The 20,986-nt window shown below is 42.0% G+C and overlaps 1 protein-coding gene across 2 annotated transcripts in view; it reads left to right on the top strand.

Annotated features, from left to right (window-relative positions):
* The window catches only part of CACNA1B (calcium voltage-gated channel subunit alpha1 B), a 196,642-nt gene that overhangs the window by 101,108 nt on the left and 74,548 nt on the right, over positions 1–20,986 (top strand). For both annotated transcript variants that reach the window (XM_040632311.1, XM_040632313.1), the window contains exons 21-22: positions 467–549; positions 1,499–1,716. In XM_040632311.1, the coding sequence (XP_040488245.1) occupies positions 467–549; positions 1,499–1,716 (301 nt within the window). The remainder of the gene's footprint in view (positions 1–466; positions 550–1,498; positions 1,717–20,986) is intronic.

A 20,986-nucleotide genomic window follows, 5' to 3' on the forward strand; every position in this document is an offset into this window, starting at 1 on the left:
GGGCACGGAGGCGGCCGAGGGCGCGGACCCGCCGCGCAGGCACCACCGGCACCGCGACAAGGTCCCGGCCCCGGTCCCTGCCCCGGCGGCAGCGGGGGAGCAGGACAGGGGGGACGCCCCGAAGGCCGAGGGCGGGGAGCCCGGGGCCCGGGAAGAGCGGCCGCGGCCGCACCGCAGCCGCAGCAAGGAGGCCCGGAGTGAGCGTGGCCGCGGCCCGGGTCCCGAGGGCGGCCGGCGCCACCACCGGCGCGGCTCCCCGGAGGAGGCGGCCGAGCGGGAGCCCCGGCGCCACCGCGCCCACCGGCACGCGCCCGACCAGGGCAAGGAAGGCAGCGCGGCTGGGGCCAAGGGCGAGCGGCGAGCGCGCCACCGCGGCGGCCCCCGGGCCGGCCCCAGGGAGGCCGGGAGCGGGGAGGAGCCGGCGCGTCGGCACCGGGCCCGGCACAAGGCGCTGCCCACGCACGAGGATGCAGAAAAGGAGGCAGCGGAGAAGGAGGGCGAGGTCGAGGACCGGGACAGGGAGAAGGAGCTCCGGAACCACCAGCCCAAGTGAGGAAGTGCGCATGCGGATGGTGGATGGAGCTGCTGGCCAGAGAGGGGGCAGGGTCCAAAGGGGTGGGGGTGCAGCGGCCTCTGTTCGGGCTGGTCCCCCCGCCTTCTGTCTCCATTTCACTCTGCGGTGGTGACAATTCTGCCTTGTTGGGATGACATGGAGAATGCTTAAAACTGTGTGGGGGGCAGGATATGCTCAGTGAACGTCAGCCATTATTCTAAGGCACCGGGGCGGGAAAGAGGGCATGGGGGAGGGAAATTGTTGGGACTGGTTTGGGACATGTTGGCGTGGGAAGAGCAGCGTAGTGGGGCAGGGAAAAGAGAAAATTGGAGAGAGCCTGAGGGAGGCCTGAGGAGGCCACTGGGCCGAATGGTAGAAGGGAGTAGGGGCAGGCTGGGTGGCCGCGACACAGGGGGCCTCCTACCCTTCCACAGCAGCCCCGTCCAGCTTGTTTCTAGTTGGGCCAGGATCTGACTCTGACTCAGTGAGAAACCTGGGGTAACAGGAGCCCCCAGGCTAAGGCCAGCAGCCTCCCAGAACTCCTGCACCTGGAGGGGACCGCTCAGGACCAGCCCAGTGCAGGCACTGTCTGTGCAGAGCTCCGTGCTGGGCCTTTTGGTCTGCTGGGGCTCTAGGTGGAGTAGCTTAGGGAAACATCCTCTTACAGGCTTCTTCATTCTGCAAACAGTTCCTTTCTATACATATTGTGATGCCAGCCATGCCTGGTCTGTGCCAGGGACAGACATGTGAGTCAGCGCCATTTTACCTTTCAGACCTGAAAACACAGAAATGTGCAAAGGGATAAAAACCGTATGAAATGCCAGAGTAGCAGAGGAAGTGATCAGGGATTTATTTGTTCTGGATAGGGGCATAAGGAGCTGGATTTTGCAGGCTGAATAGCAGTTTGGGGCTGCATCTGACTCTGATGTGCATTCTTGGTTGCAGGGAACCACACTGTGAGCTGGAGGCCAGTGGGATAGTGGGTGTGGGCCCTGTGCATGCATTGCCCAGCACGTGTCTACAGAAGGTGGAGGGGCAGCCAGAGGATGCAGATAATCAGCGGAATGTCACGCGGATGGGCAGTCAACCCTCGGACCTGAGTGCTACAGTGCATATCCCAGTGACGCTGACCGGCCCTCCTGGGGAGACCACGGCTGTTCCCAGTGAGTATCTCCCTGTATCAGCGGGGCAGGGCCCACCTTGTGTGGGCCCAGTTTGCTCTCCCCCACCCCGTCCATGATAGCTGCTTGGGGACAGAGCACGCCTGTGTGAACTGTGCCACCAACTGGAGAGGAAGTCCTTTGTGGTCAGCATCTGTGCCTTGATATCTCTGTTTTCCAGTGGCCCAGAGGAGCCTGTTACTATTATGTGTCATTTAAGCTCTATTCTCCTCTCTTCCAAAAACATTTGCAAGTTACCAGCTCAGTGCCAGGCATGGTGTTAGAGTGCTGGGGACAGTAGGAGGGAGCAGGACCAGAGCTGCCCTTGGGGGGCTAATAGTCTCATCAGGAAGACAGACCTCATGGGGCGCCTGGGTGGCACAGCGGTTAAGCGCCTGCCTTCGGCTCAGGGCGTGATCCCGGCGTTATGGGATCGAGCCCCACATCAGGCTCTTCCACTATGAGCCTGCTTCTTCCTCTCCCACTCCTCCTGCTTGTGTTCCCTCTCTCGCTGGCTGTCTCTATCTCTGTCGAATAAATAAATAAAAATCTTTAAATAAAAAAAAAAAAAAAAAAAAAGGAAGACAGACCTCAGGACGGTCATGACTTTTCACAGTTACATGAAAGCTGCTACGGACCATGGCCCCAGACTTGATGGGGGCTGACAACTAGTCGGTGGTCTTCCCATGACTTACGTGCCCTATCATCCCTGCTCTGAGGTCCCCAGAGATCTTTGCCTGAGCCCTTTTCTTCTTCCCCTCAGTCACTCACTCACACATTCGAGAGGTCCTGACCATGTGCAGGCACTGAGGGTACAGGGTGAACCAGATGCTGTTCCTGTCTGCAGATCACTCCATCTAGTAGGGAGAGACCTGTAGGGATCAAATGCAGTCCCCTCACACTGTGTGTAGAAGGTGCACAGATGTCTTGTGAGCACCAAAGATAGAGGAAGCATTGCAGGCGGAGAAGGAGAGGCCACAGAAGCAGAGCTGACATACAAGGCCAGATGAGGATTTAGGTCTTGACCACAACATGCCTGCTTGCTTTTGCAGATGTGTCCACACACATAGGCATGTGCGTACACCCCTTATCTCTTGTGTAGGTGCTTTCATCTGGGGCCTGTGAACCAGTGTACAATGCCAGGGGTAGCAATGGGAGGTGGCCGGCTCTGGCTGCTTAGGCTCCCCTCCTCTTTGCTTCCTTGGGAGGAAGCTTTCCCTCGCCCATTCTCTTTTTTCACCTCTCATGGGTACTGATGGGTCTGTCTTCCCAGACTCCTGGAAAGCAACCCCCTGGTCTGATTCTCTCTGGCGAAGCTTGAGGATGAGCCCAGGGTTTCCACCTGGATTTTGTCCATGAGTCAGGCGCAGCCCTTCTTCCCCAACTCCTGGCAGCCACTGATCTTTTTACTGTTTCTGTAGTTCTGCCTTTTCCAGAATGTCATATAGTTGTAATCATACAGTGTGTAGCCTGATTCTTTCACTTACCAAGACGCATTTAAGGTTCCTCCATGTCTTTTCATGGCTTGATGGCTCATTTCTTTTTAGCACTGAATAGTATTCCGTTGTCTGGATCGCCCACAGTTTATCTATCCACCTATTGAAGGACATCTTCTAAATTTTGGCAATTACGATTAAAGCTATTATAAGCATCTATGTTCAGGATTTTGTATAGACATACATTTTAAACTTATTTGTGCAAATAGCTAAGAGCATGACTATTGGATTGTAAGGTGAGATTGTGTTTGGTTTTGTAAAGAACTGGCAAACATTCTAACAAAGTGGCTGTATCATTTTGTATTCCCACCAGCGATGAATGAGAGACCCTGGTGTTCCACACCCTCTCCAACATCTGGTGTTGTCAGTGTTTTGTATTTTTGCCATTCTAATAAGTATGTAATGGGATTTCATTGTTCTGTTTTGCAATTCCCTAATGACATATGATGGTGAGCATCTTTTAATATGCTTATTTGCCATCTGTATTTCTTATTTGGTGAGATACCTGTTCATGTCATTTTGCTGACTTTTTTATTTTCTTATTTGAAAAAAATCTGATACCTAATTTTTTAAAGAGCAGTTTAGGGTTCAAAATGAAACAGAGAGGAAGGTACAGAGTGTTCCCATTACTCTGTGCCCCCACACATACATAGCCTCCCTACTGTCAACATTCCCCACCAGATGGTGCATATGTGACCAAGGATGAACCTACACTGACACATCATAATCACCCGAAGTCGACAGTTTACTTCAGGGCTCACTCTTGGTGTTGTACCTTCTATGGGTTTGGACAAACGTACAATGACATATGCCATCATTATAATATGATACCGAGTATTTGCACTGCTGTAATAATTCTCTGTGCTCTGCCTATCCATCCCTCCCCCTCCCCAACCTTTAACAACCACAGATCTCTTTACTGACCATTGTTTTGCCTTATTCAGAATGCAGTATATTTAGAATCATACAGTACATAGCCTTTTTAGATTGGTTTCTTTCACTTCCCAATATATATTTAAGGTTCTTCCATGTCTTTTCATGGCTTGAAAGCTCATTTCTTTTTGGCACTGAATAATATTTCCATTGTCTGGGTGTTCCACAGTTTACCCATTCATCTACTGGAGAACATCTTGGAGGCTTCTAAATTTTGGCAATTATGAATAAAGCTGTCATAAACATCTGTGTGCAAGATTTTGTGTGAACTTGCTTTTAGCTTCTTTGGGTAAATACCAAGGAGAGTAATGGCTGGATCATATGGCAAGAGTATGTTTAGTTTTGTAAGAAACCACTGAACTGTCTCTACCATTTTGCATTTCCACTAGTAAAGTATGAGAGTTCCCATTACTCCACATCCTTGCCAGCACTTGGTATTGTCAGTGTTCCAGATTTTGGCCATTCTGTAAGTGTGCAGTGGTATCAAATTGTTTTAATATGCATTTCCCTAATGATGTGTGATGTGGAACATTGTTTTATATACTTACTTGCAATCTGCCTTATCTTCTTTGGTAAGGTGTCTGTTAAGATCTCCAGCCCATTTTTTAATTAGGTTGTTTTCTTATTCTCGATTTTTAAGAGTTCATTGTAAATTTTAGATAACAGTTTTTTTTATCAGATGTGTTTTTTGCAGATTTTTTTCTTGCACCTGTGGCTCATCTAATTGTTCTCTTGACATTGTCTTTCACAGAGCAGAATTTCTTAATTTTAGTGAAGTCCAGCTGACCCCTTATTTCTTTCATGGATCGTATCTTTGGTGTGGAATCTAAAAAAGATCATCGTAAACAAGGTCATCTAGGGTTTCTCCTGTGTCATCCCCTAGGAGTTTTATAGTTCTGCATTTCACATTTATGCCTAGGAGCCATTTTGACTTCACTTCTGTGAAGGATGTAATGTCTGTGTCCATATTCATTTTCACATGTGGACATCCAGTTTTTCTAGCATCAGTTGTTGAAGAGATGATCTTTGCCCCACTGATTATCTTTGCTTCTTTATCAATGATCAGTTGACTATATTTCTGGGGTCTATTTCTGGGGTCTATTTCTGAGCTTTCTGTTCTGTTATTCTATGTGTTTGTTCTTTCACTGATACGATACTGTCTTGATCACTGTAACTTTATAGTGAGTCTTAAAGTTGGGTGGCATTGGTCCTCTAACTTTGTTCTTTTCCTTCTATATTGAAGTGTTGGCTGTTCTGGGTCTTTTGCTTCTCCATATAAACTTTAGAATCATTTTGCTAATATCCATAAAATAACTTGATGAGATTTTGATTGGGATTGCATTTAATCTCTAGGTCAAGTTGGGAAGAACTGGCACCTTGACAGTATTGACTCTTCCTGTTTATGAACATGGAACACTTCTTCGTTTAGCTCTTTGATTTCATTCCTCAGAGTTTCAGTTTTTCATATGTAGGTCCTGTAGATATTTTGTTAGATTTATACTTAAGAATTTCATTTTGGGAGGAGTAAATATAAATGATACTGTGCTTTTATTTTTTTTTTATTTTTTTATTTTTTTTACAGTTGCTGAAAAGTTTTTTATACCTTTTTTTTTTTTAATGATTTTTTATTATATTATGTTAGTCACCATACAGTACATCCCCGGTTTCCGATGTAAGGCTCGATGATTCATTAGTTGTGTATAACACCCAGTGCACCATGCAATACGTGCCCTCCTTACTACCCATCACCGGTCTATCCCATTCCCCCACCCCCCTCCCCTCTGAAGTCCTCAGTTTGTTTCTCATAGTCCATAGTCTCTCATGTTTCATTCCCCCTTCTGATTACCCCCCCTTTCTTTATCCCTTTCTTCCCCTACCGATCATCCTAGTTCTTATGTTCCATAGATGAGAGAAATCATATGATAGTTGTCTTTCTCTGCTTGACTTATTTCACTTAGCATTATCTCCTCCAGTGCTGTCCATGTTGTAGCAAATGTTGAGAACTCGTTCTTTCTGATAGCTGAGTAATATTCCATCGTATATATGGACCACAGCTTCTTAATCCAGTCATCTGTTGAAGGGCATCTCGGTTCCTTCCACGATTTAGCTATTGTGGACATTGCTGCTATGAACATTGGGGTGCATATGGCCCTTCTCTTCACTACGTCTGTATCTTTGGGGTAAATACCCAGTAGTGCAATGGCTGGATCATAGGGTAGCTCAATTTTTAACTTTTTAAGGGACCTCCACACTGTTTTCCAGAGTGGCTGTACCAACTTGCATTCCCACCAACAATGTAAGAGGGATCGCCTTTCTCCACATCCTCTCCAACAATTGTTGTTTCTTGCCTTGTCTATTTTTGCCATTCTAACTGGCGTAAGGTGGTATCTCAGTGTGGTTTTGATTTGAATTTCCTTGATGGCTAATGATTTTGAACATTTTTTCATGTGTCTGTTAGCCATTTGTATGTCTTCATTGGAAAAGTGTCTGTTCATATCTTCTGCCCATTTTTTGATTTGTTTATTTGTTTCTCGTGTATTGAGTTTGAGAAGTTCTTTGTAGATCTTGGATACCAGTCCTTTATCTGTAGTGTCATTTGCAAATATATTCTCCCATTCCGTGGGCTGCCTCTTAGTTTTTCTGACTGTTTCCTTGGCTGTGCAGAAACTTTTAATCTTGATGAAGTCCCATAAATTCATTTTATCTTTTGTTTCTGTTGCCTTTGGGGATGTGTCATGAAAAAGGTTGCTTTGGCCGATGTCGTAGAGGTTGCTGCCTATGTTCTCCTCTAGAATTTTGATGGATTCCTGTCTCACATCGAGGTCTTTCATCCATTTGGAGTTTATTTTTGTGTATGGTGTGAGAGAGTGGTCAAGTTTCATTCTTTTGCATGTAGCTGTCCAATTTTCCCAGCACCATTTATTGAAGAGACTGTCTTTTTCCCACCGGATGTTTTTTCCTGCTTTATCAAATATTAGTTGCCCAAAGAGCCGAGGGTCCATTTCTGGGCTCTCTATTCTGTTCCATTGGTCTATGTGTCTGTTTTTGTGCCAGTACCATGCTGTCTTTGTGATCACAGCTTTGTAGTACAGCTCGAAATCCGGCATTGTGATGCCCCCAGCTTTGTTTTTCCTTTTCAACAGTTCCTTGGAGATTCGGGGCCTTTTCTGTTTCCATACAAATTTAAGGACTATTTGTTCCAGTTCTTTGAAAAATGTCCTCGGTATTTTGATCGGGATAGCATTGAAAGTGTAGATTGCTCTGGGTAGCATGGACATTTTAACTATGTTAATTCTTCCAATCCATGAGCATGGAATATCTTTCCATCTTTTTATGTCTTCCTCAATGTCTTTCAAGAGTGATTTATAGTTTCTAGAATATAGGTCCTTTACGTCTCTGGTTAAGTTAATTCCAAGGTAACGTATGGTTTTTGGTGCTATTGTAAATGGGATGGATTCCCTAATTTCTCTTTCTTCGGTCTCGTTATTCGTGTATAGAAATGCAACTGATTTCTGAGCATTGATTTTGTATCCCGCCACGTTACTGAATTGCTCTATAACTTCTAATAGTTTGGGAGTGGCTTCTTTTGGGTTTTCCATATAGAGTATCATGTCATCTGCAAAGAGAGACATTTTGACTTCTTCTTTGCCAATTTGAATACCTTTGATCCCTTTTTGTCGTCTGATTGCTGTTGCAAGGACTTCTAGTACTATGTTGAATAATAGTGGCGAGAGTGGGCATCCTTGTCGAGTTCCTGATCTTAAGGGAAAGGCTTCCAGCTTTTCCCCATTGAGAATAATATTTGCAGTAGGCTTTTCATAGATGGCTTTTATGAGATTGAGAAATGTACCTTCTATTCCTACACTCTGAAGGGTTTTAATCAGGAAAGGATGCTGTATTTTGTCAAATGCTTTTTCGGCATCGATTGAGAGGATCATATGGTTCCTGAGTCTTTTCTTGTTGATATGATGTATCACGCTGATTGATTTGCGAATATTGAACCACGCTTGCATCCCAGGTATGAATCCCACTTGATCGTGATGGATAATCCTTTTAATGTACTGTTGGATTCTATTAGCAAGTATCTTGTTGAGGATTTTGGCGTCCATATTCATTAGGGAAATCGGTCTGTAATTCTCCTTTTTGAGGGGGTCTTTGCCTGGTTTGGGGATCAAGGTAATATTGGCCTCATAGAATGAGTTTGGTAGCTTTCCTTCTGTTTCTATTTTTTGAAATAGCTTTAGGAGAATAGGTATTATTTCTTCTTTGAATGTTTGGTAGAATTCCCCAGGAAAACCGTCCGGGCCTGGAGTTTTGTTATTTGGAAGGTTGTTTATCACTGACTCAATTTCTTCATAATTAATTGGCCTGTTTAAGGAATCAATTTCTTCCGGTTTCAATCTTGGTAGTTTATAGGTTTCCAGGAAGGATTCCATCTCTTCCAGATTGCTTAGTTTATTGGCATATAGCTGTTGATAAAAATTTCTAATAATCCTTCCAATTTCAATGGTGTTCGTCGTGACCTCTCCTTTTTCATTCATAATTTTAATAATCTGGGTCCTTTCTCTTTTCTTTTGGATAAGTCTTGCCAGTGGTCTGTCAATTTTATTGATTCTCTCAAAGAACCAGCTTCTAGTCCTGTTGATCTGCTCTACTGTACTTCTGGTTTCTGCTTGATTGATTTCAGCTCTAATTTTGGTCAACTGCTTCCTCGTGCGTGGATTAGGCCTGTCCCTCTGTTGCTGTTCCAGCTTCTTGAGGTGAGAATATAAAAACTGCATTTTAGATTTTTCTATTCTTTTGAGTGAGGCTTGGATGGCTATGTATTTCCCCCTTAGGACTGCCTTTGCAGTATCCCATAGGTTTTGGACTGTTGTATTTTCATTCTCATTGGTCTCCATAAATTGTTTAATTTGATTTTTGATTTCCTGGTTTATCGAGTCATTCCTGAGCAGGATGGTTCTTAGTCTCCAAGTGTTTGAGTTTCTTCCAAATTTTTCCTTGTGGTTGAGTTCCAATTTCAGAGCGTTGTGGTCTGAGAATATGCAGGGGATAATTTCAATCTTTTGGTATCGGTTGAGACCTGTTTTGTGTCCCAGAACATGGTCTATTCTTGAGAATGTTCCATGGGCATTAGAATAGAATGAGTATTCTTTGGTTCTGGGGTGTAGTGTTCTATATATATCTATGAGGTCCAACTCGTCGAGTATGGCATTCAAAGCCTTTGATTCTTTGCTTAGTTTTTGCCAGGGTGTTCTGTCTATTTCTGAGAGTGGAGTGTTGAGGTCCCCTACTATTAATGTATTTTTATTTATATGTCTCTTTATTCTGGTTAAGAGTTGGCTTGTGTATCTTGCTGCTCCCCTGTTGGGGGCATATATATTTATAATTGTCATATCCACTTGTTGAATACTTCCCTTAAGAATAATATAGTGCCCTTCTGCATCTCTAACTATAGTCTGTAGTTTAAAATCCAATTTATCTGATATGAGAATTGCTACCCCAGCTTTCTTTTGAGGTCCATTTGCGTGAAAGATGGTACTCCATCCCCTTACTCTCAGTCTGAATGCATCTTTGGGTTCGAAATGAGTCTCTTGTAGACAGCAAATGGATGGGTCATTTCTTTTTATCCAATCTGCAACCCTGTGGCGTTTTATGGGATGGTTCAAACCATTTACATTAAGACTGATTACTGAGAGATATGATTTTAATGTTGCCATGTTGCCAGTAAAGTCTTTGTTTGTATTGGCTGTGACTTTCTGTTCTGTATCACTCTTGGGGCCTTTTTACTTTTATAGAACCCCCCGTAATATCTCCTGTAGGGCTGGTTTCGTGGTTACAAAATTGGTTAGTGACTGGCGATTCTGAAATGTCTTTATTTCTCCATCAATTCTGAATGACAGCCTTGCTGGATAAAGGATCCTTGGCTGCATGTTTTTCTCTGAAAGAGCTTTAAATATGCTCCCCCAACCCTTTCTCTCATTCCAGGTCTGTGTAGACAGGTCTGACGTAATTCTGATGCTTTTGCCTTGGTACGTGAGAAATTTCTTTGCCCTGGCCGCTTTCAATACTGTATCCTTGCATCTAATATTTGCGAATTGCACTATGACGTGACGTGGCGTAGGTTTGTCGTGGTTGAGCTTGGGAGGGGTCCTCTCTGCCTCTTGGACACGAATGTTTGTTTCCCTTGCTAGATTAGGGAAGTTTTCAGCTACAATTTGTTCAAATATCTCTTCTAGACCTCTGTTTTTCTCCACCCCCTCGGGGATGCCGATGATTCTAACATTGGATCGTTTCATTGAGTCAGTAATCTCCCGTAACCTACATTCGTGGGCGTGGATTTTTTTAAGACCATCTTCTATTTTCATTTTTTCCTCTATTAACCCATCCTCCAATTCACTAACCCGTTCCTCTGCTTCTGCGACCCTGGCCGTCAGAGCCTCTAGTTTTGCCTGCATTTGGCTCATAGAATTTTTAATTTCTGTCAGATTCGCTCTCATTTCTGTCCTTAGGGATTCTATATTCTCAGTAACCTTTTCGTTAATAGTTTTTTCAATTCTACTCATCATTTTGACCATCGTTACTCTGAATTCCATTTCTGATAATTTGGTTACATCCATATCCATTATTTCTGTGGCAGAGGCCACAGAATCACTGTCTTTTCTTTGCTGGGGGGGGCTTCTCCTTCTTGTCATTCTGATGAAGAGAGGTTGCGGGGTTTCCAGAGCCCAAATTATTGACTGGGTCCCAGGCCGTGCCCCTTGTTTTATAGGGATCTTAGGGATGTGGGCTTCTTCTTTAAAGATTTTATTTATTTATTTATGTGGCAGCCAACCAGCGAGAGAGGGAACAGAAGCAGGGGAGTGGGAGAGGAAGAAGCAGGCTCCCAGCGGAGGAGCCCGATGAGGGACTCCTTTCCGGAACGCCGGGATCACGCCCTAAGCCGAAGGCAGGCGCTCAATGACTGCGCCACCCAGGCGCCCGGGTTGTGGGCTTCTTGATTTTTCAGCCTGCCTTCTGTGTTCTGGGGGAGGGGCCTGCCGCGCCAATACTCAGGCAACCCTGTTTGGGTAGAGTCTCCGTGTCCCCTGCGAGGGAGGATGGGGATGGGCACTCTCTGAGCCGGTATTTCCAGGCTTTTGTTCTCTGGCGGCTTTCCCTGGCGGTTTGCTGTGCCTCTTCTGAGAGTCAGAGCAGCAGCGGCCAAATTTCAGACTCTGTCACAGAACAGAGGGATTGCGGCCCGTTCTCTACTAATGTTCTGGCCACTTTAACTCTGTTTCTGTTGGTGCTGCTCAACCCTGCAGCGTCCCGGGTTTATCTTCCGATATCTGTGCACAGTTTCATGGCTCCCCCCCTCGTACCTCAATACTCAGCGCTGGAGATGTTCATTTGTAGAGATCCAGATGCGTCTTCCTGCGTCTCAGGCTGATTCCGTGGATGTTCAGGCTGGTCTGGTGTTCCGTGGTTGTTTAGGCTGGTCTGGTACCTATCCAGCTCGACTCGGAGGACCGGCTGAAAACGGTGTCTCCTACTCCTCCGCCATCTTAACTCCCAGCCCGATACTGTGCTTTTAATTCCAAATTTCATTTATTCATTGTTGATAAATAGGAAAGTAATTGACTTTTGTGTATCAACCTTGTATCCTGCAACCTTGCTAAAATCACTTCTAGTGCCAGGAGTTTTTTGTTGTTGTTGTTGATTCTTTCGGATTTTTTATATAGATATCATGTCATCTCCGAACAAAGACAGTTTTATGTCTTCCTTCCCAATCTGTATAAGTTTTATTTCCTTTTCTTGTCTTATTGCATTTAGCAAGGACTTCCAACATGATGTTGAAAGGAGTGGTGAGAGGTGACATCCTTGCCTTGTAGACCTGATCTTAGTGGGAAAACTTCAGGTTTCTCATCATTAAGTGTGAGGTGAGCTGTAGGTTTTTTGAAGATAGCCTATATCAAGTTGAGAAAGTTTCCCTCTAATCCTAGTTTATTGAGAGTTTTTATGATGAATGGGTGTTGAATTTTGTCAAATGCTTTTTTTGCATCTATCGATATGATCAAGTGACTTTTCTTTTTTAATCTGTTGATGTGATCATTAACTGATTTTCAAATGTTGGAAGAGCCTTGAATACCTTGGACAGATCCCACTTGGTTATGGTATATAATTCTTTTTATACTTCTTGGGATTTGATTTGCTAATATTTTTTAAAGAATTTTTGCATCTATGTTCATGAGAGATACGGGTCTATCGTTTTCTTTTTCTTGTAATGCCTTGTCTGGTTTGTCTGAGAATTCAACTCAGTTTTGATACTACCTACCAATAGATAGCATCAGGTTTCACAGTTTAAGGGTACAGTCCTATAAGACTGCTTCCCACGCTCCACTTCAGACACCAGTCAGAAACCCCAGGCTGTCAGCTGTGCTTCTGACCTATCAGTTAGAGATTGGAGGTTCCAACACCTCCCCCTGAAGTTCTTTAATTTGCTCACAGAACTCAGGGAAACACTTGTATTTACCAGTTTGTGAAAGGATATGATAAAGGATAGGAATCAGTAGCTGGATGAAGAGATATAGAGGTGAGGTCTGGGGAAAGAGTGTGGAGCTTCCCCCCCTCTTTTGGCATGCCACTCTTCCCAATCTCCACCTGTTCACCAACCCAGAGGCTCTCTGAACCCAGTCTTTGGGTTTTTATGGAGGCTTTGGTGCAGTCCTGAAATAGTCATGGCCATTGGCTGATTCATCCTCCAGCCTCTATTCCCTCCCTGGAAGTCAGGGTGGAGGCTGAACGTCTCAACCCTCTAATCGTGTGGTTAGTCCTCCTAGCAACCAGCTCCAATCCTTGGGCGGAGTCCAGAAGTCACCTTCATTAGTAAGAGGTTACCTATGCCACCTTTATGACTCTGAAGCGTTCTCAGGAACTGTGGATGAAGGCCAAATGCATACTGTGGTCATCTGAGTGACCAAATATGTATTTCTTATCAATCATTATATTGCATATTTTATTTTATTATTATTTTTTAAACCTAAATTCAATTAATTAACATATAATGTATTATTGGTTTCAGAAGCGTAGAGGTCAGTGATTCATCAGTCTTATGTAATTGCACATTTTAAAATGAGATGTGTTCTGTAGCTTTCTTATCCTATGTTCAAGTATCATAAGGTTTAGATGTGAATGCCATATAGTTCCCTTATGTTTAGCTTCATTAATCCATTAGTGAAAACTAAATGTAATGTTTCCATTTCCTATTATTTTAAATGGGAAAATTATAATGTACTATACAATTATAATGTATTAAAGTTGGTTGCACTCAAAATCTCCAATAAATTTTAAAAAAATATAACTGGGGCACTTGTGTGGCTCAGTCGGTTAAGTGTCTGACTCTTGATTTCGGCTAAGATCATGATCTCAGGTTGTGAGATCAAGCCCCGTGTCAGACTCCATGGTCAGCGGGGAGTCTGCTTGAGATTCTCTCCCTCTGCCCCGCCCCTTGCTTGTGCTTTCTTTAGCAATCTCTCTTCAAAAATAAATAAATAAATCTTTAAAAATATAACTAAAGCACAGTTAAACACTGAAAAGTAAAAACTATCATATTAGGACACAAAATGCTTAACACATTGTTCCCTGATCACCACAGTTAAAATAGCTGTTAGCAAGCAATTGCTTTGGACACTTCCTTTTTTTTTTTAAATTAATTAATTATTTTTTTAATGTTCCATGATTTATTACTTGCGTATAACACCCAGTGGACCATGCAATACGTGCCCTCCTTAATACCCATCGCCTCCTTTATTGAAGCTTATTGCACTTTTCAGAAACATCCACACATAATTCTTTAAACATTTTTTAAAATTTTCTTAAATATTTATTTATTTATTTACTTACTTATTTATGTATTTATATTTTCCCACACATAATTCTAATAGTCAACCAACTGAACTTGAAATCTTGGCTGAGCGTTTTTCCCTCATTTTTTTGGTTAAAAATGTTATATTTAGGAGCGCCTAAGTAGCTCAGTCGATTAAGTAGCGGACTCTTGATTTCTGCTCAGGTCAAGATCTCAAGAGTCCTGGGATTGAGCCCTGGGTCTGGCTCTGCACTCAGCAGGAAGTCGGCTTCCTCTCCCTCTGCCCCTCCTCCCCAGCTCTCTCTCTTTCTCTCTCAAATAAATCTTTAAAAAATGTTATATTGGGTTTGGGGGAAGTAAACATTTTTCCTAACAAATGTCATCCAAAAACACCCCAACAACATTGTAATGTGCGATGCATGTTTTCCTGAAGTGACGGTATTATAAAATTGAGGGCCACTCTGTGGGGAGAATGTACCCAAGGTGGCCTGTATGATACACCTCTTACTGATTCACAAAAAGAATTAGAACGTTTTCTTCTTCTCCTTTTCTGGGATAGTTTAAGTAGCATCAGGATTGCTTGGTCTTTAAAGATTTGGTAGAATTCCCTTGTGAAATCATCTGGCTCTGGTTTCTTTGGGAAGGACAATTCTTTGATAATGTCTCTATTCTGTATGGATATTGTTTAAACTTCTTATCTCCTGAGATCTGTTTGGTAAATTATAATTTCCTTGGAAATGATTATTTGATCTAGGTTTTCCAATTTACATATATATAGTTATGCAAATAAGTCACTTAAGTTTTTTTAAAAATTTCATGTTTTTTCCCTCCTTGTCGTTTTTTTTTATCCTGTGTATTTTATGTATTCCTCTTTTTTTCCTTGATTACATTAGTGATTTATATATTCTGTAGGTTTTCATAAAAAGAACCAGCATTTTATTTTATTTATTAGTTCTACTGTGGTTTTGATTTTTAACTTGTTACTTTCCAGTTTTATCTTTATTATTTCCCTCTTGCCTTTTTGTTTACTTTGTGGTTCCTTTACTGGCTTCCTCAGTTAGACTGAGTTTACTTACTTTATTCTTTAATTTTTGTTACATGATTATTTAAGGTTATGAATTTTCCTCTGATCACTAATTGTATTGTGTGCTATAGATTCTGACATTTGGTGTCGTGTCATTGTGGCTTGTACTTCCCCCAGGTGTTTGTAGATTCCTTGGGATTTTCTGCATAAAGAATCAGGTCATCTGCTAATGAACAGTTCATTTTTCACTTTCTGGGGTGTGTCTTTTATTCCCTTTTTCTCTCTCGTTGTGCTGTCAGCTTCCAGAACTGTATTGAACAGCACTGGTGAGAACTGATGTCCTTCTCTTGCTCCATCTTGTGGAAGGAGGGAACATGTAGTCTTTCAACGTGAAGTATGATGTTAGCTGTAGTTTTTAGTTTTGGGGTTTTTTTTGTGGGGGGTGTTGGTAGATGTTTTTACCAAGTTGAGGAAGTTCCCCTCTATTCCTTTTTCTTCTGAGAGTTTTTATATTCGATCAGTGCTAAATTTTGTCAAATGATTTTCTGCATCAGTTGATGGGATCATGCAGTTTTTCGTTTGTAATATGGTCGTTTATATTGATGGGTCTTCCAATATAAGTGAGCCTTGCATCCCTGGGATGAACTCTACTGGTCATTGTGTGCAGCTATTTCTATATATTGCTGAATTGTGCTTGTTACTATTTTGTTAAGGAGTTTTGCCTCTGTATTCATGAGGGATGTTGGTACTTTTCTTTCTTTCCTTTTTATTTTTTTGTGCTGTCTTTGGTTTTGGTATCATAATGGTACTAAATTCATGATTTGAATTGGAAGGTGTTTCTTCTTCTGTTTTTTGGAGGTGATTTTATAGAATTGGTGTTAATTGTCCTTTAGACGTTTGGTAGAATTTGCCAATGAAATATATCTTTTTGGAATTAAAAAATAGTCCTCAATAGTAATGAGGCTATGTTATCTATTTCATATTGGGTGAGTTGTAGTAGTTTGTGCTTTTGAAGGAATCAGTTAATTTCATTTACTTTGTCAAATGTGTGTGTGATTCTTTGTAGTACGTCTCTATTACCCTTTGATGTCTTTGTGATCTGTGTGACAGCCGTGTCTCATTCCTGAAATTGGTGATTTGTGCCTTCTCTCTCTCTGTTTTTTTTTTTTTTTTTTTTGAGTCTTGCTAGAAGTTCGTTCATCTCACTGATCTTTTCAAAGAATCAGATTCTTGGGGCGCCTGGGTGGCTCAGCCGTTAGGCGTCTGCCTTTGGCTCAGGTCATGGTCCTAGGGTCCTGGGATCAAGCCCGCAAGGGGGGCTCCCTGCTCAGCGGGAAGCCTGCTTTTCCCTATCACACTCCCCCTGCTTATGTTCCCTCTCTTGCTGTCTCTCTCTGTCAAATAAATAAATAAAATCTTAAAAAAATAAAAAAGGAATCAGATTCTTTTTCATTTATTTTTTTTCTGTTGTTTTTCTTTCTTTTTTTTTTTTTTTAAAGATTTTATTTATTTATTCGACAGAGATAGAGACAGCCAGCGAGAGAGGGAACACAAGCAGGGGGAGTGGGAGAGGAAGAAGCAGGCTCATAGCGGAGGAGCCTGATGTGGGGCTCGATCCCATAACGCCAGGATCACACCCTGAGCCGAAGGCAGACACTTAACCGCTGTGCCACCCAGGCGCCCCTTCTGTTGTTTTTCTGTTTACAATTGCATTTTATTTCTGCTCTATTATTTTCTTCTTTCTGTTGCTTTGGGTTTATTTTGCCCTTTTTTGGTTTCTTGAGGTGGGAGCTTAAATTATTGATTTGAGGCTTTTCCTCTTTTCTAATGTAAACATTTAGTGCTATAAATTTTCTTTTTAGTACTACTTTATCTATGTCTTACAGATTTTGATATATTTTCATTTTCATTCAGTTCCATTTAAAAAATTTCCCTTGAGATTTCCTCTTTGATTCATGCATTATTTAGAAGTGTGTGGTTTAGTGTCCGAGTGTTTGGAGATTTTCCTATTATCTTTCTGTTACTTTTAGTTTGATTATTTTTGTGGTCATTGAACATACTTTGCATGTTTTTAATTCTTTTTAATTTGCTAAGGCTTGTTTTATGGCCCAGGATATGGCATCTCTTGATATATGTCCTGTGGGTCCTTGAAAAGAATGTGTGCGGCTGTTGCCCGGGGCGGGTGCTCTGCAGATGTAAGTTAGATCCTGTTGGTGGATGGTGCTGGGTTCTGTGCGCGTGCTGATCTTCTGTCCAGGTCTGTCAGTTGCTGGGAAAGGGGTGCTCAAGTCTCCAAGTACAAGTGTGGATTTGGCCGTGTCTTCTTTCCGTTTTAACGGCTTTGCTTCATGTATGTTACGTCACTGTTGAGTACGTACACATTTAGAATTGCTATCTTCTTGGAAGGCTGACTCTCTTATCATTGTGTAATGTGTCTTTCTGTACCTGATAATTGTCCTTGGTCTGATATCTACTTTATCTAATATGAATATACCTACTCCTACTTTATTTTGATGAATATTTGCATGGTATATCTTTTTCACCTTTTTCCTTTCAAACTAGCTATATGGTTATATTTTAAGTTAGTTTCTGATAGACAGCGTACGGGTGGGTCATGTTTTTAATCCAGTTCAGTTCTGTTTTTTATTTAGCATATTCAGACCATTTACATTTGATGTGATTGTATATGTTATAACAAGTCTGCTGTTGAATTTTTGTTTATTCTTTCTGTTTTTTATTTCCCTAGTTTCTTTTCTTTCTCTTTTTTCCCCCCTCCTGTGGGTTACTTGTATGTATTTTAAAATTTCATTCTGATTTATCTGTAGTACTTTTGAGTGTATATCTTTGTATTTTTTTTAATGGTTGCTCTAGATATTACATTATATATATAACTTATCCCAGTCTACTGGGGTTTTTATTTTACCAGTTTAAGTGAAATATAGTAGGTTTACCTCTCTTTTTCCTGCCTATGTATAAATGTCATAATTATTTCCTCTACATATATTTAAAAACACATCAGTGTGTGTTATAATTTTTCCTTCAACTGTCAACCATAGTTTAGAAAACTCAAGAGGAGAAGGAAAGTGTGTTGTATTTACCCATACTTTTACTTCTGTTGTTCTTTCTTCTTTCCTGATATTCCAGTATTTCCTCTTTCATAATTTACTTTCTGTTTAGAGGGGCTTCCTTAGTATTTCTTTTAGGGCAGGTCTGCAGGTGACAAGTTCTCTAAGTTTTCCTTCATCTGAGAGTGTCTGGATTTTCCCTTCATTCCTGAAGGATGTTTTCATTGCGTGTAAATTCTAGGTTGACAGTTCTTTTTTTTTCAGCACTTGAAAAAACGTGTGCCTCTTCCTTCTGACCTCCATGGTTTCTGATGAGAAATCCACTGTCATTCGAATTGTTTTCTTCCTATAGGTAAGCTGTTGTTTCTCTCTCGCTGCTTTCAAGATTTTTTCTTTGTCTTTATATTTCAGAAGTTTGATTATGATGTATTTTGGCATGGGTTTCTTTAGGTTTATTGTGTTTGGGATTTGCTCAGCTTCTTGAATTTGTAGGTTTGTGTCTTTTGCCAAATTTGGAATTTTTTTCATCCATTCTGTCTTTGAATACATCTTCAGCTCCGCCCTCTTTCTCTTTTCTTTCTAGGATTCTGTTGACATGAATGGTAGATCTTTTGTCCTAGTCCCAGAGGTCCCTGAAGCTCTGTTCACTTTTTTCAGTCTATTTTCTCTCTGTTGTTCTGAGTGGGTAATTTCTATTGTTCTGTTTTCCAGCTCACTGATTCTTTCCTCTGTGCCTTCCATTCTGCTGTTGAGCCCATCTGCTGAGTTTTTCATTTTAGTTATTGTATTTTTCAGTTCTAAAATTTATATTTAATTCTTTATATCTTCTATTTCTTTGCTGAGATTTTCTATTTTTTCATTTGTTTCAAGTGTGTTTTTAATTGTCTGCCAAAGCATTTTTATGATGGGTGCTTTAAAATTATTTTCAGATAATTCTAACATCTGTATCATCTTGGTGTCTATTGGTTGTCTTTTCTCATTCAAATTAACATTTTCCTGGTTCTTGGTGTGACAAGTGATTTTTTAAATTGAACCCTATATATTTTAATATTATATTATAGACCTCTGAGTTTTACTTAAGTTTTCTGTTTTAGCTGGCCTACTGTGATACCCCTCCAGTGGGGGGAGGGTGGGTGAACTGCCTCATTACTGACAGATGGGAGTGAAAGCACAGGTTTCTCATTCGACTTTCCTTGACATCCACACCCAGTGGGAGCAGTCTCCTTGTTCCTGCTGGGCCTCCACTGACACCACCCTATCTGAGAGAGGTGGGAATGCCTTGTTACTGCTCCCCACACGACCTCCACTGACACAGTGGGGGTAGACTTCATTACCTCTGGGTGGTGGTAAAGTCCTGGCTTTCTACTATGATTCACTCTGGCAGGTAAAAGGAAGGGTATTTCTGGGTAGAAATTGCAGTTCAGGCTACCCATGTGATCTTTACTGATATCACATGGATTGGGGGTCTTGTTCCCACAGGGTGAGGATGAAAGTCTCTGCTCCCTACTTGGCTCTCTCTGATCCCACCCTGGCAGGGGCTTTGGGGTACCTCATTACAGGCTACTGAGGATAGAAGTCTGCACTTCCGACTTGGTCTCTGCTCATATGAGCCAAGGTAGAGCTGCAGTTTCTTCTGGTGTGCTTGGCTGTAGTGGAGTGGCTATTGTCTATAAGTTTCCTGTCTTGCTAGGCTGTATCTTTCCTGGTCCTGTCATTAGGGAGAGCTGGTTTTTTGGGGGGCTTTTAAATATCTATGGCTGCTGAGATTTCTGGGTTGCTGGCTTCTCCTGCACCAAGATTAGATGAGGCATAGACAAAACCCAGAAAAGAAAAACTTATTGCCGTGTTGTTCCTCAGGCCCCAAGGTCCCTAACTGATCTGGCTTCTCTCCACCTTTCAGAATCTTATGTTTGCCTTATATAGGATGCCTAGGGGCTTTCATTGTGCTTAGTGGGATGGATCTTTCCAAGAGCTCGTCTTGAGTTAATTTTTCTATATGGCATGAGGTGAGGTTAGAAGAGTTTTTATTCCCCACCCCCTCCCCCCTGCATGGGCATGCATTTGTTCTGTTGCTGCTTGTTGAAAAGGTTATCCTTTTTTCATAGAATTTCTTTGGCACTTTTATCAAAAATCAATTGACAGGTGCTGTTTCATTTCAGGAAAAAATTCTGGGATTATAGTCCTAAATGTTAGTTCTGTTACATTGTTTTACTTTTGTTTTTCAGGTGCTCATAGTTGTTGGTCTACTTTGTCTTCTGTATATCACTTTCTCTCCGATTCTTTTGAAAACTCATTCTGTTTCATACTTTTCCTCTTGGCTTATTTGACCCCTGTCTCCTTTTCATCTTGCTGTAATTTCAGTCATGTCTGTTTTCCCTCGGACTCCTTGCAGTTCCTGAGGCGGTCTTCTCTTTCTCTTTAACTTCATTTCTCAAATGATTTCTTTTTCAGTTTCTCTCCTGAGTTTGTTTGGTCAGCTCTCACCTCACATCTCCTGGTTTTCCATACATTTTTATTTTGAGCTTTTAATCGTAGTTGTGGTGGTTTTTCTTATTAGCAATTGCTGGCTTAATTATATTTGACTCATGTTGGAAAGTTGTGTTGTGGTTTGCTTTTCCTCTACTTTGCAGTTGGTTTTTGTGGAGTATTGTTATTAGCTGAAACATTTCACACTTACTTTCTGTTCCCTTTCGGTAGAAGCTTTGTAGGAATGTTGGGTTCCATCTTCTCATAACGAGGAAGCCTGTTGAATTTTCCTAGACCAGTAATTACATGTGATTTTGTGGAGAAGCCGGAAGGGCTCGGGTGGCTTCCTTGCTCTCTGGTTCAAGAGCACCCTCTTCTGTTAGTACAGTGAAATGCAGGCTCGTTATTCGGCGGTGGCCCGTTGGAAGTGCTGTGTAGTTCC

The sequence above is a fragment of the Ursus maritimus genome, unplaced genomic scaffold (assembly GCF_017311325.1).
Source record: "Ursus maritimus isolate PB19 unplaced genomic scaffold, ASM1731132v1 scaffold_17, whole genome shotgun sequence".
Taxonomy (NCBI): Eukaryota; Metazoa; Chordata; class Mammalia; order Carnivora; family Ursidae; genus Ursus; species Ursus maritimus.